Source organism: Pomacea canaliculata, linkage group LG2 (assembly GCF_003073045.1).
Source record: "Pomacea canaliculata isolate SZHN2017 linkage group LG2, ASM307304v1, whole genome shotgun sequence".
Lineage (NCBI taxonomy): Eukaryota > Metazoa > Mollusca > Gastropoda > Architaenioglossa > Ampullariidae > Pomacea > Pomacea canaliculata.
The window spans coordinates 31684704-31712595 of NC_037591.1; the positions used below are offsets into that span (position 1 = coordinate 31684704).

The window sequence follows — 27892 nt, forward strand, 5'->3', positions numbered from 1 at the left end:
GATCGAGGATTCGGAGTGCATTTTAACCGTATAGGAATATGACTGCTAAGCAACAGCGCCTTTTAAGCATGGGGGGAAGTGAGAAATTCGACAGTGAGATGCCTACAGGAAATTATTTGCTTCCTACCCTTGCTTTTAGACCACTTCCATTTGTGCTTGTGTAGTACGTAGTTCGAATACACCCACGGAGTTTTAATTCCGTGAATACGCCTGTAGAGAGAGATCTCCACTTCCCTAGCAGCCGACAACCGGACGGAAATGGCTCGGCTAATGCTATACGTGGATTGGAAATAAATTTGCTCCCTGAAGACGATGTGGTGAAGAAACTGAAAAAAAGTATGTTCATATTTGTTCAAAATATAGTTATAAGGTAAAGCACAGTTCGCATAGAGTGATATGTGTTAAGTCTTCAAAACATTTTACAAAGATTTCTAGCATAATTTGTTGCTAGAACCAGCTTTAAATTCTCTAAACCGGAAATGACGTTTAATATATTCCCGGCTGACCATTTTAGGAAAGAAGATAATTTCGCGACTATGTAAAAGTCTCCTGGCAGCTTCTAAGAGAAGTCATTTGGAAGTTGAAAGTACGGTGAGGCTATAAAGTTCGTATATTCTGCATAAAATATTTGGGAAAATGTTTTAGGTCTGACAGTAAAGATACTAATTATGATCTTCTAGAAACGGAAAATGTTCAAGCTGTCTGCTCAAGCGAAGTGATTGTGAACTATCTGTAACAAAACTAAATATGTGATATTGTTTCTGTTTTCCTAGCCCCACTTGCTCAGGCGGAATGCCATTTCAGTCAATCATATAATTTTATATATAGTTCTTAGAGAACGTTCGATCTGATGTAAAGCATTTTAATTCGAGTTCATAACATCAAAGAATGTTGTGGGAAAATTCCCACATAGTTGTGTCGGTGAGTCACACATAAACATTGTTCACTTTGATGCATTCAAGTCAGGACATTGTACATTCGGCTGAATTAAACGACGACGAGAAGCATTTTTATCTGGTGTCAATAATTTGTGTTAAAGTTTTGGAAAACTAATGTACTATTTTATTGGTAACAGTGTAATAATTCAGTAGTGTACAAACATGCATGGAGCTTTTATTTCTGAGCGCTTGACAGCAGTAATAGTTATGTACATATAAAAGGTTTGTTCATATCACTAATGGGACATCTAGTTAAAAATTGTGAAGTTGTTTAAAGTGCGTTTAAACCTAGGGCATTCTTTAAGATTCTATGTAAGTGCCTAAAGAAAGATGCTATAGTTTTGGTCATAAATACAGAGAAATATTATTTGGCAAGGATCACTGAATAATTAACTCTTTGAGCTGTTATTTGGGATATTGCTAAAATGTCGCTTCGTAAATGATTACAGGAGCTTCCAGACGGCTGCTAATAGAAAAGCAATCTCTTGCTATGATGAAAGCTCATTTAAATATAATTCATTTTTATCAATATACTTGCAAGAATTTCATATTTTTTCAGATTTTACAATTACAACTAACCATAACAGTCCATGAATTAGCGTAAAAGGGTGATGCTTTATATTATGTAACAGAAAAAAGAAATAACTTTAGTATGTAATTTTGTTACTCTTAGTTAACTGTATTGATTATAAACTTTAGATTTAGATCATAGCAGTTAGCTAGTTCTTAAAGTAGGAACTATAGTCAATGTGTTGTATATGCTATTGAATTATGCTTAGTTAAAATTTGTAACATATAGGGAATTTTAAAACTTCTCATGCAGTACGGGAACAATTCTATGAACCATACATTTGTAAGTCTTTACTTTTTTACGTCCTTGCCTCACTGCTCAGTTATTATGTCAGTTTGTTTTTTTTTAAAACAGGTTGCACTGACAGCTTCACTGCCAGTATGTCTTATCAAAATATTGACCGTGATTTTGCACAGAAAAATGTACGTGACCAAGGAAGTGGGGATTATAAACGTGCTCCTCCAGCAACAGCGCCCAAACCTAAACCGTATACCCCTGCCCCTGCTCCATTCAAACAAGGTGAGGTTGTTTTTTCATGTCTGTGGCTATATATTGTATCTTTTTAAGCCCACTAAGTAGGTAACATACATTATCTATTTACAAAAAAATGTAAATTTTAAGCACTCTTCGCTTGTGTAAGCTGCCTATTCTGTGCACATTTTGTTGTAGCCTTCTTCTGTTACACTTACTAAGAAATAATGTTTTAGTTTCTTTAATATGCTTTAGGTGGGGCAGCATATCGACCAGTTAACGTTGACACTTACCAGCCTCCACCTCCGCCTGTTCCTAGCTACACTAGCAATGACCGCAGCTTTCCTCCACCTCCACCCCCTGAGCCTGTTCGTGGCTATGTCTATGACCCAGATGCAGAGTTTCCCCCACCCCCACCACCTGCTCCCATCCACAGTTATGGCTATAGCCAAGGGGCACGTGGAGGAAGTGGCATTTACACAGCTCAAGCCAAGTTTGTCAGAAATGAAGATTATAATGAAGATTTTGGACCTGGCCCAATGAGTCCTCCATCTCGTGCAAGTGAGCAGGTAATTGGTCGGGCAGCATATGGTCATGACAGTGGAGAATCACCGTACTCATCAATAAGCACTTCCATGTCATCATCTGGTAATTACGCCAATATTCGAATTAATGTTGCACCTCCAACACCAACTTCCAAAGAGTTTGACTATGGCAGGTACAGTTGTGTCACTTTTTTTCCATTTCTAGACATTTTAAGCTGTATCAGCAAGTGCAGACTAATAAATGAATTTATTAATATAGTGCTTCTCACTTTGATTTGTTTGCATTCATATTCAGGAAGTACTTGTTAAAAATAAGTTCACATCATGTCTTATAGAGTAGAGCATTTCCCAGTGACAGAAAAACTATTTATATTATGGGCACTGCATTTACTATGGCTTTTTATTTAACCTTGCTAATCTGATAAGACAAGAACAATGTGTGCTATTTTTTTAAAAACTTTTACTATGTTTAGCTTTAAAGCGGAATATAGTTAAATCCAAGAAAAAAAAATAAGCATGCAGATTTTAGTGTTTGTTGGTTTGTGCACTAGAGATATATACAGTCAAATCTCCCTACTATGCCACCTACAAAAAAATACGTAAAAACGGCTTTATTTGTTCAAGTTACAGTCCAAAGCAGGGTGGGCATTAATTTTCTGAGAAATTGGGATTTAGAGGTAATATTTTTTTACTAATACTGTATGTATATGGCCTTTGCTTAAAGCTCTCAAGAATCACCTCCTCTCATTCTCCTGCAACCACACCTTCCCTCTGTCAGTTCAGAGATGTGCGGAGCAGTCCTCATTGATCCTAGACAAGACCGACCTCAACCTGGACCCCAGGTCCCATCAGGTGGAGGTCGAAGTGTTGGAAGTGGCATTTATAGTAGCCAGACATCTCCCAAATCAGACAAAGGTGACAAGGAGGCTGAAGTGGATGCTTTAACCAACATGCTTATGAAGAGTATGGAGTCAGCAGCTGAGGAGGATTTTTTTGGTGTGTCCCCTTTGTGTGTGACAGAGAGAGATATACTGTAGAAGTTTTATTTCAGTTTCTTAAATTAAGTCACACTATCTTAGTCTCTCTTGAGTTAATACCTTTATCTCCCTTTTCTAACAAGTATCTACCTGCTTAGTCTTTCAGTTACATATACCCTGCGATTGTGCTATTTTTAGCTTTAAGCCTTGCAAATGCTAAAAAGTCTGTTTGAAATATATGTGGTAGTCATTTAAAATTTTTATTTTTAAGGTATATGTGGAAGATGCGAAAAAGAGGTGAAAGGGGAAAATAATGGTTGCACAGCCATGGACCAGGTGTACCACATCAACTGTTTCACTTGCGTTGGCTGCAGTGAGTATTTGTGCCAGTAAAATTAAAAGCATTGTGTCCATTGTAAGGTCATGTAAATCAAATATGCTTGGGACAGTGTACATTCATTAATGTTGAAATATTTGTAGTGATAAGAATTTTTTATTTTGATGTACTTTTTCTGTATTGAATATTGACTTCTGTAATTTGTGTTTGCATCTGCTCTTATAACTTTTGTCTAATGACACTGATAATACAGGGGTGATTTTAATAGTCAGAAATTTCTTACCCATAGATAGCCTAATACAATGTTCCAACAAAGAGCAGAGGCTAGTGAATCCCACAATAACCATTACAAAAAAACTGCAAAAGTACTCTGCTTCATGGTTCATGCAAGCAGGATGCAAGTTTCTCTCCTTTTTTTTCTTTTTTTTTGCAGAAATTTGCCAGTTCTCATTTATTTGTAAATATGATTTTAAACTACATTGAACATTTAAATAGCACTTTATCCCCCCAAACCAGGCTCAAATAGTATGCTGTCTTCCTGAAACTGTTAGTGAAAGTGTAAATTATCTAATTTTGGGTAGTTATTACAATAGTCGATAGTCCAAATATTGCAGGTTCAAGTTTGCTTACTGTTTGGATTTTTGAGTATGGGGGTTTGAGTGAAGGAAACACTTCCAAACCAAAAATACATGCATAACTAATCCGTATCAATGTGGGTGTGGTAGATTGCATAACAACTTGCTTATTCTTGGTGCACTTCAATGAAAAAAAATCCATTCTTTGAGATGAAGTGAATATGTTTTCATCTATGTTAGTCTTCATCTCCACATAAATTGCTGAAATATTATTTTGTTCTTTTAGATATGCGACTGCAGGGAAAGTCATTTTTTGCTATGGAGACCAAACCCTACTGTGAATCCTGCTATATCGTAAGTTTGTCATACATTTATTTTGAATGTGTTCATTTGCTTTCACTTTTGTGTATGCATGCATGTGTGGAATAATCTGTAATTTGTTTCCCTAAAGAAATAAGTTTCTTCTTTAACTGTACCAGATGACATGACCACCATAGGAGGTAAAGGGTTATACAGCTCTTTAACCACCAAGAAGCTGTCATTCTGAGTATGCATGTGCCAGGTATGCAGAGTACTCCACATCTAACTGCCAAGAGGGCAAAGACAGCAGTTTTTTGATGGTTAGTGTGGGGTTCACTGGCCTCTGCACTTCGCTGGTAAACTGATGCTTTTGCTAAGCTACAGTTCTATGCGTTGGTCGTCTAGTTACCGTGCTTGTCTTGCTGAAAGACATTTTGTGGGTGTTGCTTGTGTTACAGCCTTGACACTACAGAGGATTTGACAGAATTCGTATGACAGTGGCACTCTTTAGTCTGTTTTTTCCAAACTGCATTAGTCAGCCTGTGTTGTTAACAAGGCTATGGAATTTTCTTGTGGCTTCTTTTACAGCCTAGTGCACTATCCCAGCAATGGCGACTTCTCGGATGCAACTTTTGTGTGCTAGCAGTGAAGCAGCCAAGTCACCAGACAGCTCTCTTCTGCTGTGTATGAAGTTGTCTTTTCAGCTGTGTGACATCTGTGCCCTTGGTCTGAGGAACAGTGGGTGCAATTGTGGCGTGACGAGCCACTTGAGATTGCAACTAGCCTTGCCTTTGATGTAACATTGCCTTGCCTGACACTGTGCACATGTTCAAATTCTACTTTTGGTGGGTTCTGTCTGAGAGACCTTTCAGCGCACACTGTTCCTATGGCACTGTTGGGGCTGATTTCTATGGCACAGCAGGCCACCTTATAAATATCAAAGGTAGCTTAGTGCCCTCTGTCTGATCTTTATTCTCCTATGATCGTGTCATCTGGTACAGTCATTAATATGACCTTATGTCCTGGCCATGTTTTGCCCTTCTGGCAGTTAGAGGGCAGTTTCTTCACCTGACCTGTGGAGTGTTCTGCATGCCTGGCACATACGTAGTCAGAGTGACAATTTTTTGATTGTTAAAGAGCTGGTGTAACGCCTATACCTCCTTTGGTCATGTCATCTGGTACAGTCAAAGAAGAAAGAGAATTTATACTAAATACTTCATTTTTTTGCATTTTTAGGGAGCCTGAACAGTACTGTAGGTTATCTTCACTGATACATTTTTAAATTTGCAGAATACTCTTGAAAAGTGTTCAGTGTGTTCCAAGCCCATCACTGACAGAGTAAGTAGCACTATCAGAAGAGCAAACAGAATTATGTTTTTATTATTAATTACTAGCTTTTTCTTCCTTTGCAGTCTTCTTTTATAATTTGTACCAAGGATCATAAACATAAGCACTCAAATCGTGATGAATCTACCAGAAGAATAGCATAGGATGAGAAATTGGTTGAGGAATACAGAGCACCTCTGAATGTCAAAAAAAAGCACACGTCTCCTTTAGAAATTAACTGATTCAGATAGTTACTTAAGTTTATGATGCATGTTGCTGAATTTTTAGTCCTAGAATTATAGAAAATCCTGGCACAATGTTAATAAAATTTATTCAAAATCAAGTTGCATAAATAAATATGATTATACATAGCCATTGTTTATTTTTACAGTTGCTTCGAGCAACAGGCAAGCCCTATCATCCAGACTGCTTTACCTGTGTTGTGTGTGGAAAGTCACTTGATGGCATTCCATTCACAGTAGATGCCACAAATCAGATACACTGCATTGAGGATTTTCACAAGTATATTTTCAACTTGAATTTCTACACCTTTTGACAGTTTCAGTTTTTTCTTTTCCTTTCTTGGAGAATTTTTTCTTTAGCTAGCTAAGTAAAAATTAGCTTTGCCCTTTTTCCCTCCATGAAAAGGGGGAGGTGGGAGTTATTCCTCATAAATTAATGTGATCACAGTGAGCTGTGTATTTTTGCTTGCTTTTACCTTGAAACATGGCATGATCAGAGTATATTCTCTTTGTTGTGTGTGCAGAAAGTTTGCTCCACGATGCTGCATGTGCCAACTTCCAATTATGCCTCAAGTGGGACAAGATGAAACAGTTCGTATTGTTGCGATGGATAGAAGTTTTCATGTGGATTGCTATAGGTGTGAGGTATGTAGAGCAAGTCTAGATATAGTAACGTCCCGCCATACATGAACTAAAAGTACACGAAGCCGCATGCAATTGACAAGTCAAAAATAAAAAAAATACTTTGCAAGACATCTTGCTTTTCAGTCTGTAATTATAATTAGTCACATCCACATGATGTGTTAATTTATGTTATAATTATGCTATTTTCTGAATAGTGATGGCCTCAAAGCATAAGAGTACCAACAATTGTTGTTACTGATAAACTTAAGGAAAGTTGCAAAGTGCCTACTTTGGGAGAAAAGTTAAACATAGATATAAAACAAAAGTCAATGTTATTTTTATTTGCTACATTTTTGTGCATGTTTAGAACAAAAAAATCATGTTAAATATGTGTACATAGTATTTCAAATATGGGGTTCAGGAATTTTAGCTAATGTGAGGGGTTTTGGTATGTTTTGGTATGCGTGTGGGTCTGACTGCATTTCTTTAAATCAAGCAGGATGTTTATGGTCAGAAACATGTCTGTGTGTTTGGGAGCATGCATGTGCATAACTGTCCATTTTATTCTTTACTTCTTTTTTTTTTCTCCTTTGTAGTTTAGACAAAAATGGTTTTATATGTCCAATATGTGGGTGGGGGGAGTATTATGTTTGAGGGAGTATTTGAAGAATCTCCTTAAGTAGTTTCTTTGCTGAGTGACAATAATACATAGGTATACAAGTATGCAAAAATTTTAAAATGATGTTTTTTGATGTTGAGCTCCTTTCAACTTTTGTAATGTTCCATCATTTACTTTTAGCTTTTTTCTGTTGGTAACAGGACTGTGGAATTCAGTTGTCTTCAGAAGCAGAAGGACGAGGCTGTTACCCACTCGATGACCATATCCTCTGCAAAAACTGCAATGCGGCAAGGATTCAGGCAATGACTACTAAGATGTCAACTGAGCTGTGAAAGTGGCATTACACTGTACTCGTGGAACTGCTAAATCTTCTGCAGAAAAATATTTAGCATACTTTGGAAATGGCTGCATGCAGCAAGGCAAATAAAAAGTGACTTTAAAAATGTTAGGACTGATCATAAGCTGGCCTGTGGATTTAAACTGTCAGATTTTGGAGCTGGCATTGTTAAGAATAGCCTTTTGTGAAGTGAGAATGATAAAGTGAGTAGCAGAGACCAGATCAGGGGAGGACCAGTGAACAAGTTATATGAGTATTTGTTTCCTACTTTATTTAAATGATGGACAAGAGTGGAGCTGCTTTAAAAACTGGTTATTTACTCAGCAGAAGATCCTTCCTCACAAAAAAATCCTGTTTTCCTTTTGTTTTTAGTTTTAAGTCATTTAACGCTGTTAAGTACTAATATGGTGAAATATGAGAAAACAAAGCTCAGAAACTTCGTTAAGATGCTTTATAACGAAAAGTTGTTGAAAGATTTAATTGTGAAGCTTTAGAAAGAAATATGAATGCTTGTTAAGTTATAATGTGTATTTTCTGTCGTGCCTCCCACTCTCTCCAAAAGGAAGAAAGAGGACGGCGCTTTTTTTTTTTTTAGTGGCTTTGAAGTAACTGCAGTGTTCAGACATCAAAAAGCTTGTATTGCTCAGTTTAAATGACCTGGACTGTGTTTTTCATCATCGAGGTAGTTATATTTGTATTTTCTGCAAACAATAGTACAGTCTTCCTTCATAACCAATATTTCTGGGAATTATTTGTGTTCATAAATATTCATTTATATTGATGTAGTGAAGGCTGCAAATGTTCTGATTTTCAATATTCAGCTAGAAACTACTGTCTGACATAATTGATAATGTTTGTACATGAGCATGAAAAACATACTTTAGACATTTGCAGTTCCTAATATGCATGCATGACTATTTCATTTTAAATTCATTATTTTGTGCACATTGCTTCCTCTGTTGTAAAATTCCCTCAGAAGAGATGATTTATCCCCAAAAGAGCTTTTAAATCTGTGATGTAGGCAGTGGTATTTCCATGACCTCTACAGAAATCATGATGTACTTAATATTTGGTTATCACAACTTAACTTCACAACTTCTTCCTCTACCCACACCCCTGATATTTAACTGGGTATTTAAATTTTTTCTGGTAGCTCATGGGTGATTTCCTGTTGACTAACTGTACATTTGCATGAATCATAAACAGCACCTGATTTCATATTTTATAAACCTAAACTGTATTTGTAACTGACCAGTGATAAGCTGTATTAATTACTAGTCTGCCATTATGCTGATGAAAGTACATCATCTGTCAACATTTTTCTGTGATCGTCATATTCAATGTAAAACTACTACGACATCTCGATGTATATTACTACTCGAGTCAAGGTGATTAAACTTTTATCTTCAACTGAATCATAATATGTTGGATTGTGATATAATAAAACGTAATCTAGGTATACATGTTCATTGTTTGCCAATAGTGTATAACAACTGTTTTAATAAAATTTTGTTATAAAGATGCCAGTGCTATAGCACTTAACAGTTTGACGGTATCAGCAGGATCACAAAATCCTTAATTGTGCTATCAGGGTATTGTGATACTTTAAATATTATGTTATTAATAATTTCTTGCTTTTACTCTTTTACTTTAATTTCTTCTGTACATATATTCCCAACCACTTCCACCACTAACATTCAGATACTTGAACTGCTTTCTTTCCAAGACAAAAAGATCTGTGAATTTGTGTATATTTGTCAAGAGTGATGTCCCTTAGCCTAACTAGTTGGAGGTTCTGCTGTGTCACTTTTTTTTGTCCTCCAACATCTTGTTCTTTGCACTAGACTTCTTGTTGGTGTGTCTTTTGATGTGCCTACCACTGTGAGTTTAGAATGTGGTGCCCTTATCATTTTGGTTGTTGTGGTTCTTTTCTGACAAAGATTTCAGGGTTGAAGCAGTTCCACAGGGTTTGGTTTCTTATGACCTTCATTAATCAGTGAAGTTGTGTATGTGCTGGGGCTCATTCGTCATTCCAATGCGACTGGAGCTGTCTGTGGAATGTGCTTTTGGATACCACCTTAGCAGAGGATGTATTTTGTTTCTATGGTTTTGATATGTGGATTGTGGTTTATGCTGTACACAGTCTACTACATACCCGTGTTACTCTGTAAATTTGTCACCTTATGATATTGCTGTCATGAAATACAGATCAAAACTATACTTTTTAAGTTCTTGGACTGTGAAACAGCAGCACATGGCTGAATGGTCAACTCTAGCCATACAGTGTCTTTCACTCCACTATACAAAACCCACCCTCACTTTCTTTTAAATTTTAGTTTTTTCTTTCTTTTTTTGGCGGTGTTTTGAGCTTGCTGCTCAATAAGGGACATGTGCTATATCAAATGCTCTATTATTGTTATTATTACTACACCTAATTAGCATTTACAAAAGATGATGACCTGCTACATATCTGCCTGTCTGTGTATGCATTTAGTGGTAATATCCGTCACATATCTAAATCAAATTGGTACTCTTCCTCACTGAGTAAAGGCTTATAATACTCTGTTCAGCAGTCTACCATAATTTAAACGTGTTCTACACTATAGTGGCTTGAATAGAATAATGCACTTTTCTAGTGAATGTAATTTTAAGATTTTTTTTACAAACCACATTGATTTATTATATTTCTTTTTAGAACCACTGTGCTTTTTAATAAGTTTCATGTGTCTAGCTGCACAAGCTTTGAAATGTAGTGTGTATCAATGTAAACTTTTTTTTTAATTAGCATACAAATGTGAATGTATGGTTTTATGTATTAACTTTTTTGGTTTTTTTATGTATTTTTGCTTTTCTCTCTCCTTGCACGAGAAAGAATATAAACTTTGTTGTTCAGCCATTGATGTTCTTTTGGCAGTCTACTTTTAAGAGATAATCTGCATACATTTAATTTGTGCACCACGAGAAAATGCTTTCAAGAACCTGGCACAATATAAGATTTTTTTTTCTCTTTCTCTCACCCTACTTCCCTTCTTTCATCATGATGTAGACTTAGTTGCTGGCACAGCGAGAAACTCCGCAAACCATCGCTCCCTCCCCTCACCATGATATAACCTGAGTTTCTGCCACAACAACTAAGCATTGCTTCCTCCTCCCTCTTCTATTGCACATGGATGCATGCACATAGTGTATTTGAAAGGGGTTTCACTGCTCTGCTTGGAACACCATTATCCAGTGTTTAGTTTTATGCATGTGTGTGTAGTACTCTCTCTATGTTTTATAATGTATCATCTACATTTCTTGATGCTGACTTACGCCAGGGTGTATGTAATTTAATACTTGACAGAATGGTCTTTCTTTTCAAATCCTTTATGAGGGTATTTACTGTGCAGTTATTTATACTGAAAGGGAAGCCGACTGCTGATTGGTTCGAGCATGGTGGCATCCAAACTGACAGGTGTTCTGATTCAATCCCTGTGTGGCACAGTAAACTTGCCCCAGTTAGCTTTTGGAAATGAGTACCCAACTCCATGGAGAGTTGGCGAAAGGAAGGAAGAAGAAATGGGCATCACCCTCACATAAACTGACTACGAGAAAATACAAAAAAAAAAGAAAAAAATTTAACTTAGAGAATGACCTTTACCTCTATTTTTCTAATTGTTGTCACTATCATGATCGCAAGGATCAAGGAAAATATAAATGTGTCAAATTTAAAAACTGGGATAACTTACAAATAGAGAGCCGTCTGATAATAAGATCAAGTCCAGAAATGCATTAGTTATAACTGTTTTTAAAAAAGGTAAAAAAAAAAAATAAGCTTATTTATAAATTTGACTTACAGAATTTCTTCATCATAATAACTTGAATATTTTGAAACAAGTGTGGCAAAACTTAATCAGGTACTAAGTACTAGATAAAGCAATATGATTAAAATTTTTCTACACTAAACAAATTGTTCTTGTCCTTGGTATTTTTGTATTTGAAAGAAGGAAAGCTACAATATGAATTGATAATAGTATTTAAAACCAACCAAAACATCAGAATATAATAAATACCATAGAGTAGGAAGAAGGAACTCATCCTTTGTGCTCCTGTTGGCTTGCATGCAGGGCCGTGCTTAGGGGCAGGCGGACGAGGCATCTGCCTAGGGCCCCGCGCTTCAAGGGGCCCCGCGCTTTTGATTGATATGTGACTTTAGATCCCAACTAAAAGCGTGTGATCGTGGCGTGAGGGCCCCGCACATGCCCTTTGCTTCGGGCCCCGCGGGGGCTAAGAACTGGCCTGCTTGCATGTCAACTGATACTGTCTCGGGAAAACGGGGACGGATACTCACATTAAATAAATCCAGAGACTATTAATATATTTATTGTCTCTGATAAAGCAATTGAGCTTTCACGACGGTAGGGAAACGGTGATTTTCGACGGTAATTTAGTTATGTCCCTTGAAAATACCGTCGTCATGGCAACAAGGCGCCTACACACGGACATGGCGTCTGCTAGTCACTGAGTAATGGTGCACTTCTTGCCGATTACCTGTACTACCATTGATCAAGAATATACATAAAGCAGCGTTACAGTCCTGAAAATGCCCGTTAAAAAGAAAAGTAAGAGTACAGGTAAGAAGAAGGCAAAGAAAAGCAAGAAAAAGTCTACGGAGAAACCAGGAGATCCTTTCGTAGAAAAAGAAGTGCTGTCACCACCGAAACCAAGAGAACGGGTATGTATCGCTACATATACTGCGTATTACTTGAAACCTTGTAGTGTGTAGCAACTATGTTCAGCTTCGTGAATTTTCAGTTAATCACGCTGTTGACAACACGACCAGCCGATGTGCGTGACGTCCATGGGGTCAAGGTTTCAACACGCATCCTAGAACAGCTGACACCTCATGAAGTGCGGGACCTCCGCACAGTATTTGAAATTTTCGACACAAACACAGATGGGTATGTATTTTCACACACACACACAGGCGTATCTTTCTTCTCCCTAACTCCACAACAGCTGTCAGCAAACATATTTTCCTAAAGTTAATTAAATGTTTTGAAGTGTATATATAGTAGACGGTAGAACGCACTGACGCCGTGAAGCAGTTTCAGGTACTTAGTATTAAATTGAATCTGTGATATTTTATCATGCACGTTTTTGTTCTCTTATGGTGTGATAATTTTATTTTATTTATAGGATGTTTAATAAGCAAAGGAGTAGTGCTATATATGTAAATTTAAATATGAGACCATATAGATTTCGTTAAATTCATTCAGCGAGTTCATGAATCCATTTGAATTTCACCTGCAGCTTGCTTTGTGGCTCAGAACTGCGAAAAGCAATGAGGACACTGGGCTTTAAATTGACCAAAGATGACATACAAGAAATTGTTTCACATATTGGGAATAATCAAAATGGGTGAGGAATAACATAATGAATTTGAAATTTTTTTCCCTTTGATGATGTATCACAATTTTATGGATCTGATTGAATATTTTGTGCACTATTTTGTCTTAAATGTCTATAATTGTTACTGTATTTAGTTATGCATGCCTTTGAATGTATCAAATATCAACCCACATTCTGCTAAAATAAAATGACCACAACATTAAATTTTTTTTCAGATTTATTAGTTTTAATGATTTTTTGGAGACAGTCATAGACAGACAAGGAGATTCAAGAGATGTATATGATGAAATTCTTCATGGATTTAAAATGTTTGATTATGGTAAGTTGAAAAAAGAATTTCTGCAGGAATTATATGGTCAGTTAAAAAGGCATCAAGCATTGTCATTGTTTCAATAGAAAATTATTATAGTCTTTTTTCCACCTTAGCTTCCACATCTGTATTAATAGAATCTTACATGGAAATTTGGCATATTCGTTTTAACAAAAATAATCTGTCATGTTAATGAAATATTCATATTTTCTCTCTTGTCATGCTGTTTTTCATATTCCCTTATGAATTATACTTTGCAGAGAAAACAGGAATGATCTCTCTGAATAATCTGCAGCGAGCATGTCAAGAAGCAGGGATAAAGTTCACACAGAAGGAGTTGGAAGAAATGGTGGAAGAGGCAGATTTAAATGGTGATGGCTTTATTGATCAGTCAGAGTTTATCCGCATCATGCTGCAGACAAACCTGTTTTAATCAACCTTCTGATTTTGAGCTGATTCAGATAACATGATTGAACGTCTGTGCAATACAAAGACAGGCCCGAGTTCTTTAGATTGCTTTAAGCAAATGCATTGCACAATCCACCTGTTTTTGTTTTTGTTTTGGGTTTTTTTTGTGCTGGGGAAGGGATTAATGGTAATGTGGATGCCAGTTTAATATTACAATAATTTTACTTAATTTTAGATCAGCTGTGGCTATTTTTATTTCTGAAAACTACTCCACAGAATTTGAACTTTTTTGTATTTACTTACAAGCATGCAAGGCCATGCAGAAATGTATGTGTACATACACACAGACACAAAATTGGCCATGGAAGATCAAAGTTACTATTAGGATGTTTGGCTCGAGTTAAATCTATGCTTTCTGGCTTTTGTATTACTGAGGAGGCAACTGTCTATTTTGTCATGTGGCAATAAAGCCCATTCAATCTGATACTCATTGAGCACATTTTATATATGGAGACGGGATATGACCTCTTCAGAACCAGTTTAAAGTGCAATTACTTTTCTGTTGCATTTCTTCATATTATGATAATAGTAATCTTTTATGCTGGTATGTGTCAGTGTGTATATATTATAATTTAAGCAAGTGTACATAGCAAGTTGGATGATGTAGGAAGTATAAAAAAAGATAGTACATTGTAGAGGAGCATTGAAAGAGTGGGGGGATCATATCTTCCATTTAACTCTTTTTGCACAGTGCTTGCTGCATGATACTAAGTACTTTCACATCAACAGTTAGAAAAAAATCACATAATCACCATAGTTAACAGCAAGAGCCAGTCTGTTAAATGCTGATACTTTTGATTTCTCATTTTTTGCATCATTATACAAGCAACTTATACAGGAAATGAGAAGGTAGACAAAATCAATTTCTTAGGGTCATGAGGATGAAAGACAGGATATGTTTTATGAGATCAAAACTGCAGTTATAACTTTTCCAAATGACAGCATATTTAGTGGGCAAGCGAGTTACTACCATGATTAATCAGGATGATGTGCCTATGACAAGGTTAAGCCATTGCAGTTAGGTGTCCTTAAGAGGCAAAAAAATTTCTGAGATTACATATCACTTGTAATAAATACATGCATTACTTTTCTTTAATCTCAAAACATACATAAAAAATGTATTTTTATTGTCACAGATTTTTATTGCATTATAGCTTTTCATCTTTTTGTAGATACTGTGCATTAAACATGCATTCTCAGCATTGTGATTTGGAGTAACTTATAAGAGAACAAACTGTACCTTTTTACTGAAAAGAATCTTCTGTGAATAAATTGGATTATTATCAGCAGCATTAAAAATAAAATATATCACTGAAAGTTGGTTTGAAAAAAGTATTACAGGACTTTAATGTAATGACTGCACATATATCCTCAAATGTCTTTTTAATCAAATCATAATATGCATAATAATATTAAAGATTTATATAGCACTTTCCCAAACATTTGTTCAAAGCACTTCACAAAACAAGTGGCAGGCCGATTCTAGATAAATTTGCATGCTAACATCCATACACACACTTATACAACAGGCACACCCACAGAATACAGATAGTTCACACCTATGCAGTCAGAACATGGAAGGGGGAAGTGATTGATTTTGACTAAAATGTCTTACATTTCGACGTAAAAGTTTTCTAAGATCAGCATGATCAAGGCTGATGAGTAATTTGTTCCAAATTTATGGCACTTGATAGGAAAAAAGACCTCTGTCCATTTGTCTTGCCTGAGTTAATGGGGGACTCAAGAAGCCTAGTGTCAGACGACAAATGGAACAGATGAGGAGTGAAGATGGGAACAAGTTCAGAGAGGTATCAAACACCGGTACTAGAAACAGCAGAATGTCAGTTATAGGCTAAACGATCAGACACTGCCAACCAGTTAAGAGAGTGAATGACGGGTATCATACATTCTGATCTAGATGACCTGCAGATAAAACGAGCAGTATTATTCTGGATCCCTTGAAGTTTATCAAGAAGATATTTTGGAATGCCAGCCAAAAGGGAATTACAATAATCCTCGAGAGCACAAAAGCATACAGGATAGTTTTGGTTGTCTTATCAGTGAGATAAAGATAAATGGAACTATTCTATAAAGTTCAAGGCAAGCGATCCTGCAAAGATGAGAAATATGGTGATGAAAAATCAAACTCTGATCAAGAGTGACACCAAACTGCAGACAGAAGCAGGTAAAGAAAAAGATGAGTTGTTATGAAAAGAGAACAAGAAAAGAACGACCAAAAAAACTTCTCGGGACAAGTCAGTAGCAGTTCTCTCTTATCATCATTCAGTTGTAGACTATTCTGTATCATCTAGGTCCTTTCATCCACTATGCATTCATGTATTTGTGCCATCAGCCCAACAAGCTCAGCAGAGGAGGTGATTTATATATCATCAGCAAAAGTGAGGTGACATGGCATGGTGAAAGATGACATCAGACAAAGGAGAAGCATCCAAAAAAAGGTATTGGTCTCATATCTAAAGGCAGAAGCATCTGAGTAGACACTGTTCACAAATACAGTTTGGGTTTGGTCCCTTATATAGGATCGAAACCAGCACAGAGGAACACCATGAATGTCAAAAGAGTACTGAAGTCTGTGCAAAAGTGTAGAATGTTTCTGATAAGTCTAACAATGCAAGAAAAGACACTTTGTCACCAGCATTAAGAAGCTGATCATTGATAACCTTAAAAAGTGCAGATTTAGTACTATGGCCATTTCGATCAGCAGACTGGAATGGACTAAGGAGATGATTTTGATCTCTTCCAGAATCTTGGACAGAAAGGACAAGTTTGATACTGGTCAGTAATTGCTTACGAAGCTGTGTTCTGGAAATGGTTTCTTTATAAGTAAGGGAACGATAGCTTACTTGAAAGGAAAGTGACCAGACATGAGAGAAGCATTTATGAACGCGTTATATGCTGCAACAGATTACAGAGGCACTCAACAAGCAGGAAAGAGGGAATGAGATCAAGCTCTTGGGATTTGGGGCTACTTCTCAGGCAAATGTTCTTAACAAACTGTTTAGGACCACTGTTAACTGAATCTGACACAGGTGAAGATGAAACAGTAGCAAAGTCAAGCTGCTAATGAGAAATAATTCAAATAACACAATCTGAAAATTCTGATTTGAAGATTAAACATAATTTTTTTAAAACCCACAAATTTAAGGACCATTTGTGACCTTTGTTGCATGGTTTGGGATAAGCCCACTGATATAACTGTATATTTAATAACAGAACAAAAATAGTGTTATGACACATCTATCCTTGGCACAATTAGACAAGAAACATACAACATAATAAAATGTATGAACACCTAAAGCAGCTATTTCCATCTTTGGACAACTTTTTTTCTTCCTTTATCCTTCTATTGCTCTAATATGGTAAAATGTTGCTTAACAATTCAAAAGGGCACTGCATCTAAAAACTTGATGAGCATAGAACTAGATAACTATGATTTCATAAAATATGTTTCACACCATGACATAAATGGGATTTAAAAACTCTAGGAATGGTTGGGATCCAGTTGCAACCAATGCAAATTTAGATGTTTCTGTGTAAAGCCATCCACAAATCATAAACTTAATTTAAAAAAGTCATCAACATCAGAAGAAGTGTTGTTTTTTTTTTAATCCTGTGATACACCTTGCATGTCATGGGATATCAGTTATGTCAAAGAAGCTTTAAAGTAAGGTATAATTAGCACTGCTAAGTGCATTTTAGTAGGCAGGAATTTTAAGTCATTCCTATATGTTAATTGATTCACTATTTCAGCATTGACACTGTCACCATTGATAGGATGCCCCCATCACGATTTGAGTAATGTAGGACATTTGGTTGACAGGAGTGCCAAAATAGAAAATGATAACCTTCCGTGTGCCACATTCACCATAGCATAGTCATTGTAAAGTAAATTTTAAGTAAACTCTATTAAAACATCTTTCCTCTAGTACAAGTGAGCACACACAGTATTTGAGTTTAGATTCAACAGCATACTTGCATTTAACCCTAAAAGAGCAATCTTTATGAAAAGAGCCACTCATGACTCATGAGTGACCTCCACCCTTAAAAAATGTATGAATCTGACACATTCAACACACTCCATGTCATGCTGATGGAACAAATATTCATGGAACATGTGTCTGAGTTGAATAATTCAAGTTTAAACACAAAACAAACCTTTCTGGCTGTTCCCAGGCTGAAAGGTGTTATTATTTACACTTTACTGGCATTTCCCAGGTGGAGTCTATAGCCTCAATAATGTATTTGCAAGGTACGCACAAATGTTTTAGCACAAAAAGGGGTCGAATCATTTACAGCCTGCTGACGTTCCCCACATGCAATCACCTCTTTTATATCATCACTCTCGCCCAACATATGTCAGATATATGGTGATAATGGCCTGGGACTGTAAATATAGAATACTCAACCTTGCAAGAAATGTTAATCCTTTTGACATGCATGACTTATGTATTTTTATCAAATGGCAAAAAACATTAAACATTTAAAGGACATGAAAATAATAAAACTTACATAAACATAACCCAGACAGTTGACAACCGAGTGTAAAAGAAAGTGCACTTGCCTCCTGCTGAAATCATTCTAAACTTTTAGCTGGTGGTTGTTATTTTAAAAAGTTTAATATCTTTCAAATCAGTTTTACAATTGATAAAACTGCCAGAAAAAGGATACTGATAAAGACAGGCAATATTTACAGAAACCTACTAATTGTACTAAATAACACATATTGCAATAGAGTGCATTATGAAGGTCTGCAAACTAATGTAACAAATTAATATTATTCCTATGATCATGCTAGGCAAGAATTTCTTCAAGAATACACATCACGTGATTCATAGCTCAAAGCTTGAAAAACAGTCGTTCCCAAATATTATTCACACAATGTTATTTAGACTAATTAAAGCGTTCCTAGTAAGAGATAAAGTTCCTTGCCAAAATAATATTTCTGTTATACTCTCATACTAAAGAATACCTATGATGAGTGAATGGTAATGAAATAATTTAGGGAGAAATGGTGTTTTACACCAAGCCAGCAACTATACCACAGCAAAGCAGCCAGCCTGTGAACATATGCCACATACAGAGAGAGAACAGCAAGCCTAAGACGAGATCTGAACCAGACCAGCCAATCCTCACTGTATTGGTGACAGGCACTAACCATTGTGCCACTGGATCATCCTAATAAAATAATGGCAAATGAGCGAACATGCTATGATTTTGTGAGTAATAATATAGTTTTCTTGACAATCCAAAACAATGTTAAGTGCTTTATGCCTCATAAAAAGAGCACTGCTTACTTTTTTAATCTTAAAGCCAGCTTGAAGCATGTTTACCATAAGGCCATATCTAAAAATTCACTTTACCATTCTTCACACCAGTACTCCTTTCAGAAAATTATACTAATTTTTAAGGTGAAAAGGGCAACGGCATTACATTTTTCCTGCAAATTTTAAAGCAAAAAAATATATCACACATATAATGACTCTTAATCTTGGAGGTTCCCAGGTCACAAATGAAGATTTTCTCATGGCCTTCTTTCTTCATCTTTTTTGTGCTAGAGACAAGAGCAGGCCATTCATAGGTTGTTTTTTTTTAAACAGAACTTGTAGAAACAATGTCTCTGGTTAAAGAATGGTTCCATACTTTGGTCAGTGCTGTGCATTTTTCAACTTGAGTTTTGAGATTCAACCAGCTGTACAAGAGATACAGCATGCATACTGTAACATATTTAAACACCACGCATCAGAACTGACATTTTCTTTTCAGGCATAACTTCTCAGACAGAAGGCAGGAACATAATGAGTTCCATGATCACAACAGCAGCTGAATGCCTAAATGCCTAAATCAAAAATAAATTAACCATTTAAGAGAAATCTCTCTATATATATATGTATAGGTGACCAGTTCTGCCCTGAAAGTTTTTATGAATTATTACATTCACAGGGACTGTGATTTCACAAAATTTTGTACCTTTCCAACAACCTGGATTAAATGCTATATCTTTACATGGCCATCATGATGTACAATAATGGCTTCATTTTGCTGCATATGCTGTTGGTGTGGATCAATTCCAAGGATCCTTTGCCGATGCCTTTCTTCAGCTCTTTTCTTCTTCTCCATTTTTTTAACTTCTTTTCTCTTGCGATCTGATAATTGAGTGTTATGTTCCTGGTAGGAATAAAAGACTATATGTGAGTAGTAAAACCTTTTGTCTTCATTTACAAATCAAAAGACAAGCTGTAGTTTTTCACTTTCCTATGGCCTTACAGATATACTAAAACTTCTAAACCTTTTTAACATAATTGTAAATCACTCAGCCACACATTCTAATAAATATTTAAGTGTTTTATTTCAAAAGAAAAAAAATGTCAGGGTTATTTTCAAAATACCTACAGTGGGTATCGTCAACTTTGGCCTGGCTCCTCCACCCTTGTTGCTACCTAATGAGCTATATCCAGAACTACCTCCATAGCTGTCATCACGAAAGTGAACTTTTTGAGCTTTGTCACTGACTGACATCTGAAAAGAAAGGTGTAAGAAGAAAGTGGTTTTGGATATAAGAAGGCACCAGCATTCGTAATCTTATACTTTTTCAATATTGTTCTGTCTCATTTCCACATCCCTCTTTATAGGAATGCATCAATCTGAAATACATCTTATAAAATTCTTAACTCTGATCTTAAACCAGATACTTGTTTGGAAAGCACACTCATGAAACACACCTGCCCAAAAATATGAGTGCCTGTTCCATTACAAGCCCAAATACCACTGTCTGTTGAAGTGTGCTGGGAAGTCAAAGATAACACATCATCTGCAACATGTTTGCACAGAAATGATTCAAAAACAACTCCATTTTAAGACCATACAAATAACCCTGTCAATATCCCTATGCATATATAACATAAATAAAAATGCATTAAAATTTCTAAAATATGTCAAATATAATCACTCAAGATAACTAAAAAAATTTCATCTGAAAAGATGACAAAAGACATCTATAATTAGTGTCTTGTATGTCAACTCAGACATTTCCGTATTTGCACGATAACCACTACATGATAAATAAAGGGAAATTACTAAACTGAAAAAAATGGTTGTCATGTGTTGACTGCAATAAATATCTCAACGGGTGATTTGTTTATTATGTTATGTTATAACTAAATTTCTTCAGCTGTCTGAATGCACTGTATCAGCAACTAAGACAGAACATCCCATGGAAGCACAATACAATACCTTCAGATTCATTTCCCATCTCCAGCTGTTGCATAAGATATGCAATGGCAGCATCCGCATCATAATCACAATCAAGTAGTGCCTCACGAACTTGGTCTGCATCCTGTCACAAACAATCCTCAATAATGATGACACATTTTTAGACACTAATAAGTTGATATTCACATTTAGTATGAACTATCTGTTTGTTTGCAGGCTCCTGACCTGGCTACTTCTCTGAACTTCTCTTCCCTTACATCGCAATAACTCTGCTATTCTTCGTCTGATGACCATATGCTATCTCTATCAAGAGAACAACAATGTATGGTCACAGGATTTTTAGTCACTGTGCTGCAAGAAAGACAGTGAAACTTTTTCCTCTTCCATATCTGCCATTTACCCACGATCAAATCTTTTAAACATGCACTAAGAACATGTGTTCCATGAGCATCTTTCCTAACAACAATCCCCATACTGCTAGTCCACAATCTATCCCTTTCTTTTATTTTTCCTATTGATTAATCAGCCTCGTCTTCCTCTGCAGATTAACAAAACTCTCAATGCTTATTGTTTGTTCCCTGATTTCCTTTTGTGTCTTCTATGTTTGTCTTATATTACTTGTTTGCACAGTTGCTTATCCTTCCGTCCTTCATATACTGTCCACGTCTCATTCTTGCCGTCATGAGCAAGATCATGCTCTATATAAATCCCATATTTATGATTATGATTATTATTATGATTAAAAAGACTGTGTCACAGATGTATGATTTATAGATTTGCTTTGATCTTTACTTGGCAATTCGTTGCTGCTATGACCTCTGCTTCAATATGTTCAATTCCTCGTTTAGCTTTTACGACACCATTGGTGTTGGTATCATAGCTGGTAGAAGCATGATGGGAGTCTTTCAATGACTCTTTTGAATCCTGTAAAGAAAAAAAAGTCAGAAGTCAGCAGCATTTCCTTACATAACATCAATGCCACCAGACTTTCTCAAAAAGATGTTCTTGCAAGTAACAGCACAAATATTTTCTGTAGTTTCTATTGCTCTTGTGCAGCATGCACACATATGCATGTACACAGCTCTTCTGTTGTCTGCGTAAATTCTTCCACTGCATTTCCTTCACTGCCTGTACTCTATTAGTCAAAATTCTATACAAAACTACTATCAGTTGATATCTAGGAGAGCAAATCAACCAAAAATTAAAAATCTGCAAAAAGATGAATTATTCTTCACCTGTATCCGAATGTTTGCAGGAGATTCTGTGTTATCATTTAGACGTCGGACACTGGAGTAGTGATCAAAATTATGATAGGCAATGTGTAACTGTTTAATATTGGCACCACCTGTTGCTTGTCCTTGGATCTGAGAATAAAAAATATAGTGAAATCTATAAAAAAAAAAATAGCAATCCAATGTTCGTGGATGTGATGAAAAGGTTTTTATATGAATTAATCAACAATATATCCATGCATGCATACACATCTCTTTCCATTAGTAACATCTTTTCTAGAATATAAAAACAATATTTACATACCAAGAGCGGTTTGCCACCTAGTTGATGTATCATAATGTTTACGTTGTGAAGTTTTGCAAATGCCACAATAGCATCATTTCCTGCATGTGTTCCTAGCTTTTTCAAGTTGTTAACTGAAAAGGAGCATTACCAATAAATAAGTGAGAAATAACATTTGATGCCCTCTTGAAACTTGCAACAGGTATAAAATGTCTAAACTGTCATAATCATTGACGAAGAACTAAGAATGTCAGCTAGTTCTCTAGTTTGGGTACAGACTAAAAGAAAAATTTTGGAGTGGTAAGTGAATGATAATCAGAATAAGCATGTCTCCTACTCCCAGCTTATTCCCAAGAAACCTACCTGAAATGGCAATGAAAAGAATTTAAAAACTGCTGTAGGGGAGAAAGTTTTAGGCTGGTCTGTGTAAAAAATAACATCAAATTCAATGGACTCGACAAGGCAAAATATGAGTGAGCCTTCGACGAAAATTTAAGATGGCATAAGTGAAGCTAAAACTAATGTTGACTATAACAACAACACAAGAACAATAAAGCTGATAGTGAGTCAGGGATGTTGTGTTCTTTTCGACAATATTCCTATTTATATGACCTAGTGACTAAGAGAAATGTGTGAAAAATCATGAGCTACTCACTGTGAACATCGAATGGCAAATCATCCTCTACAAATGGTTCAAAGTCCTTCCGATGTTCCATCATGTACTGCACAACTTCCTGGCGATGTCTGAAGTGATTTCGACTATGGCCCTCCAGCTGGTCACCAAGTGCACGAAATAAGCAGTTGCTGAAAAAAAACATTGGCCAATGTCTAGATTATTAGTCAAATTCTGTCAAACAGCTAAACAAGGTGTTCTGCAGCCAAGAAAATGACTATATAAGAGTGTGCATGTGTCCACAAATAAATATGCCTGTGAGGTAGAAAAATTGCAAATCTACTGTTGTTTAAATGCTAGCCAATAACCTTACAAATTATGACTTCTTACCATATGTGCTCTTGGTATTTGAAAAAAGTGTGTTGCCTGCATAAATGGAGTCCACTGAACAAAATAAATCTTTTCGTAAGGTTTTACATATTCTTTTCTGCTCTTTGAAGTTTGTTCTTCTTCCTAAATTCCTAATTCCCTACCTTTCAAGCATGGGTGGATAGAGCACAAGAACTTTCATGGCTGTCAAAACACTTGTGTGACATTAAATTCTATAAACCATTTGTGACTGAACTTAATTTAACAATCATGACTCATCTGATTACTGCTGAATACCCTATATATATATATCAGTATATGGCAAATAGAACTACCAGCTCAAAGTGATGTGATGCTATGAGAAAATATATCTGGAAAATTCTGGTGATTAGATTACAAGCAATGAAATTTACAAATTAAACTGATGAATCCTTTTTAAGCAACATTATCAAATTAAAACACTGTTAATACCTGTGTCTCTAAAGAATTAGGTGTGAACAGGCCTAAGTCTTGTATATGTATATTTAAACAAATCTCTGCTATTATTTGTTATAAAAACAATGTTTAGTACCTTCTGGTTTGTGTCATATATAAATATTTACCATTTCAAGCATTAAACTGCAATGAACAAAAGCTACTTAACAGACTGGTAAAGCAAAATATAGTTTAAGTTATGTTACTATGTTCACCACAAATTCAATATTATAAACAATAGAATTATTTATGGTACTGCCTATAGCTTAAAAAAAAAATAATTCGGATATTTTTAAGTCAGCAGTTTACATTAAGACATATGTAATTTAACAATTTACACCATTTTTTTCCCTCTTCTGATAACATACAAAAGCTTTGCTTAGCAACTTATAAATAAACTTAACATTTGCTGATTGGGTTGCAATCTGCCTGCTCTTTTCTGTTACCCCAAAAAGCAAATGTCAGGCACCACTGGTTGTGATGGATCAGGGCTGGAGTAGGAAAATGTAGTGCAAACAAGAAAACTAATGAGAATTCCCACAACAGGTAATGATGAAAAAGCAACACTACAAGAAAAATACCACACTCATGTAATGTATCATAACAATCAGGATTTAGCTAAAATTTCTGAGAGATTCTTTTCAAAATGCTGATGTTTAGCTAAAACATAACTTTAAAATTAATCACCAGCCTTTGTGAAGAACTGTAATGTGAACAATTTAAAACACACATGCCATAGCATATGTAAACAGTGCTCACTCTTTCCCTTTTGCTGGTTTATATACTGGTCATACAAATAAGACCATAGTTTGGTGAATGCAAATAAATTTTTAACATTGATATTGTGCTGTGTGCTTGCTTTTTCATATAACTGTTACTAACTGCCCTCTGGAGTAAATGAAGTTGTTTGTTATCTATAATTTATTCAAGAAGTTATCCTATCAAAATTTTAAATCTGCATCAACCTGTTCAAGTGTGCATTGTCATGTGCAATGGTAAAAACCATGTTGCATGACTTAATATAAACTGTTTCAGACTTGGCAGGGAAACAAGACTTTAGTGTGTAACTTTAATTAAGCAATAATTTTATACAGTTCAGATGAACTTGTGTTATCAAATAACCACAAGTACTTATCAGACAAGTATGAAACTCTAAAGTGAAGAGAGTAACATAGCATATCTACTACAAATTTATGCTACTAACGTTACATTCTAACTGTAATTTTATCTCAAGGAATCCCAGCTAATAAACGGAATGCAAGCCTATTTAATTATACATGTAAACCGCTTTACTTCTGTCATATGCTATTATCAGATACTGTGGTATTTTATTTAAATTCAGTGATAAAAACAATTACGAAGACAATGTGGTACTCTGAATTGTACTCAGGGTTATCAGACTGATCTCATTTATAGAAGAAAATTATTTAGACAAATAATTATTGAATAATTAGAGAGAATGTTTGGACAAAACCCAAACATATCCTCAGACATTTCCTTTCTCTCTCTCTCTGACACACACACAAAAACTATTATTTACAAAAAATACTTCTAAATATATTAAATATTGGTGATATGTAAGCCTAATCGATAGTAATAGTTGTACAACCCTCATGCATTACTTCTATTACATGTTCAAATGGTCAGGTTTTTTTTGTTTTTTTTATCAGTTGTCAACCAAATAAAGTTCAAAATCTGCATGCACGCACACACACACAAACTTCTTTTAAGTATTGAATTAGTCATGATTTTCTTATATATGATGATGGTGATGACTGTTAATTGCTGTTACATAACAAAAATTGTTTAGTATTAAGGACTGAATTTATTTTTACTTCCTATTTTAAGCTAGTGGTGGTGGTAGTGATGATATGAAGATGATAGTTGTTCACTTTACACTTTAAATAGGTGCAGGCTTCCTCCATAAAGTTTAAGTTCTCTCTATCTCTCATACTCTCTTCATATCCTTATCATTTAGGAAAATACTAATATATCTAAATGTACTGAAAGATTTCTTATGTTATGCTGTTATGGTGGGACATAATGAGAGTTTTGCATACAGGCTGTGTATACTTTACTATGAAAACAAAATTACTGTGGTCATCTACACTGAGACCAACTATTAACTCAGTTCTTTATCCATGCATAGTTCATGTTTACTTTTGTAGTCTTTTGAATTTAAGTACAGCACACTGAACTTATATCCACATGGGGAAATGCTCTTTATGAATTCTATTTTTAATAGCATTAGTATATGAAATTCTGTTTTAATTTTTTTCTAGCTACAAAACAACTAATAATACAGATATAATCTTTCTTTAGTTGAGCTATCATTCAATACTCACCCATCACCAGGAATATCACGAAGTTGTAAACCCAATTTCTTCAGCTGAGTAGCAAAGCTTGGAAAATTTTCGTCATCTGCCAAATATGATTCAATCTTCTGTTCACGTCTATAGGCCTCTCTGATATTTCTTTCTTCTTGCTTTCTGGATGTCATGTTTCCATCCCTTCCTGCCATTGTGTCAATCCTCTGATTCCTTGTCATATCTGTAGTGCTTATGAGGCCTGGTTCACAATAAGATTATAAATACTGACATGCCAACATTTTTATGGGTAGTAAATTGGCCAGGATTCCTGTTTCGTCCTGTGCTGACTGTTATAAATGCGGGTCAGTACCGATAAACAATTAGGTTGTCCCACAGAAATATCACACCGTTTCGGTTGCACATACTCTTGCAATGTTTAGAATGTTATATTCTTGCAAAAAGAATATGACTCTCAAGCTCCTTCTCGTATAGTTAATAATTTCAGACATGATTAAAGTGAATATTTACCAATATAGTTGTCGAGACTGCATGATCAGAAGCGGCGTCTGCGATTTCTGTGAAATGTTTCTGTTTCAACACATCTGTTTGGCTAGATATATAAACATTTTTAACGCCTAAAGGGCTATAGGAAATTCACAGTGCCCTCGCTGCTTGTAACCGTTTAAATATGCTGTACAGTGATTCAATGGTTGCACTGTAAAATATTACTTTGTCGTCACTTAAGTGAACATATCTAAAATCTCCACATTTTATACCCAACTTCATATCCTACTTGCCCAAAAGCGATGCATAGCCAGAAAACTGGTTTTAAGTCTAGATTCGCTGTCAAAGCTGTGTGCCCATAAAAGGTCATAATTAACTTTCTACTTGCATATAAAAAAAGTATGTTGTTCCAATGGGAAAATACCACCCGTGGCCTTTCCTACTACGAGTTCGAAAGGTGATTGGAATGAAAAGTTTTTATAATAGCGTATATTATTGATTGACCCTGAAATATAGCCTGTAATCACTAAACTGATATTTTTAAATCAAAGAATGTACTTTTATTTCTAATGCATTCTCACCTGTCGTTCTGTGTCTTATATAAGCAGAATATAGCACCTGACACCAACGGGTGACACAACTATCCGATTTCTTAAAACAGCCCAGGGCGCAGGTACCGGAAGTCGTTAAGCAGACGACATTTCCTTGCCGGTTGCAGAGACTGGATCATTTCGATAAAATACAGTTAGTGGAATGTTAATAGATATGGCTGTTAACAAATTATGTTTTAATGTATTCAGTAAATTACATGAATAATTTATATATTTACAGCTTTGTTGTTTTAACT

The 27892-nt window shown here is 35.5% G+C and overlaps 4 protein-coding genes across 9 annotated transcripts; 3 read left to right on the top strand and 1 right to left on the bottom strand.

The window, feature by feature from the left end:
* The first annotated feature begins 172 nt into the window (after positions 1-172).
* LOC112557265 (formin-like protein 3) lies at positions 173-3002 on the top strand. The gene is made up of 3 exons (XM_025227017.1): positions 173-336; positions 1864-2028; positions 2236-3002. Exons 2-3 carry the CDS (start codon positions 1890-1892, stop codon positions 2832-2834), a joined length of 738 nt encoding a protein of 245 aa, XP_025082802.1. The 5' UTR covers positions 173-336; positions 1864-1889; the 3' UTR covers positions 2835-3002.
* Positions 3003-3305: 303 nt separating this feature from the next.
* Positions 3306-11807, top strand: LOC112556278 (lipoma-preferred partner homolog). Its single transcript, XM_025225125.1, has 7 exons — positions 3306-3521; positions 3774-3875; positions 4701-4768; positions 6005-6052; positions 6432-6562; positions 6807-6927; positions 7726-11807. The coding sequence occupies exons 1-7, from the start codon at positions 3311-3313 to the stop codon at positions 7855-7857; spliced, it is 813 nt and encodes a 270-aa protein (XP_025080910.1). The 5' UTR covers positions 3306-3310; the 3' UTR covers positions 7858-11807.
* Positions 11808-12298: 491 nt separating this feature from the next.
* LOC112556279 (caltractin-like) lies at positions 12299-15320 on the top strand. Its single transcript, XM_025225126.1, has 5 exons — positions 12299-12576; positions 12657-12802; positions 13155-13262; positions 13469-13572; positions 13824-15320. The coding sequence occupies exons 1-5, from the start codon at positions 12445-12447 to the stop codon at positions 13994-13996; spliced, it is 663 nt and encodes a 220-aa protein (XP_025080911.1). The 5' UTR covers positions 12299-12444; the 3' UTR covers positions 13997-15320.
* A 4323-nt stretch (positions 15321-19643) lies between these two features.
* On the bottom strand, positions 19644-27769 carry LOC112556277 (OTU domain-containing protein 3-like). Of its 6 annotated transcripts, none has more exons than XM_025225124.1 (11): positions 27627-27769; positions 26578-26800; positions 23432-23580; positions 22798-22910; positions 22497-22625; positions 22054-22185; positions 21283-21385; positions 20772-20860; positions 20443-20568; positions 20020-20217; positions 19644-19766 (listed from the first exon to the last, which is right to left on the bottom strand). In XM_025225124.1, exons 2-10 carry the CDS (start codon positions 26778-26780, stop codon positions 20044-20046), a joined length of 1218 nt encoding a protein of 405 aa, XP_025080909.1. In that variant the 5' UTR covers positions 26781-26800; positions 27627-27769; the 3' UTR covers positions 19644-19766; positions 20020-20043. The 6 variants fall into 6 exon arrangements, with proteins under 6 accessions (XP_025080909.1, XP_025080907.1, XP_025080905.1 ...); XM_025225122.1 differs by lacking the exon at positions 19644-19766 and adding an exon at positions 27070-27116 and having other exon boundaries at positions 19881-20217; positions 27627-27726; XM_025225120.1 differs by lacking the exon at positions 19644-19766 and adding an exon at positions 27070-27129 and having other exon boundaries at positions 19881-20217; positions 27627-27721.
* Between the last annotated feature and the right edge of the window lie 123 nt (positions 27770-27892).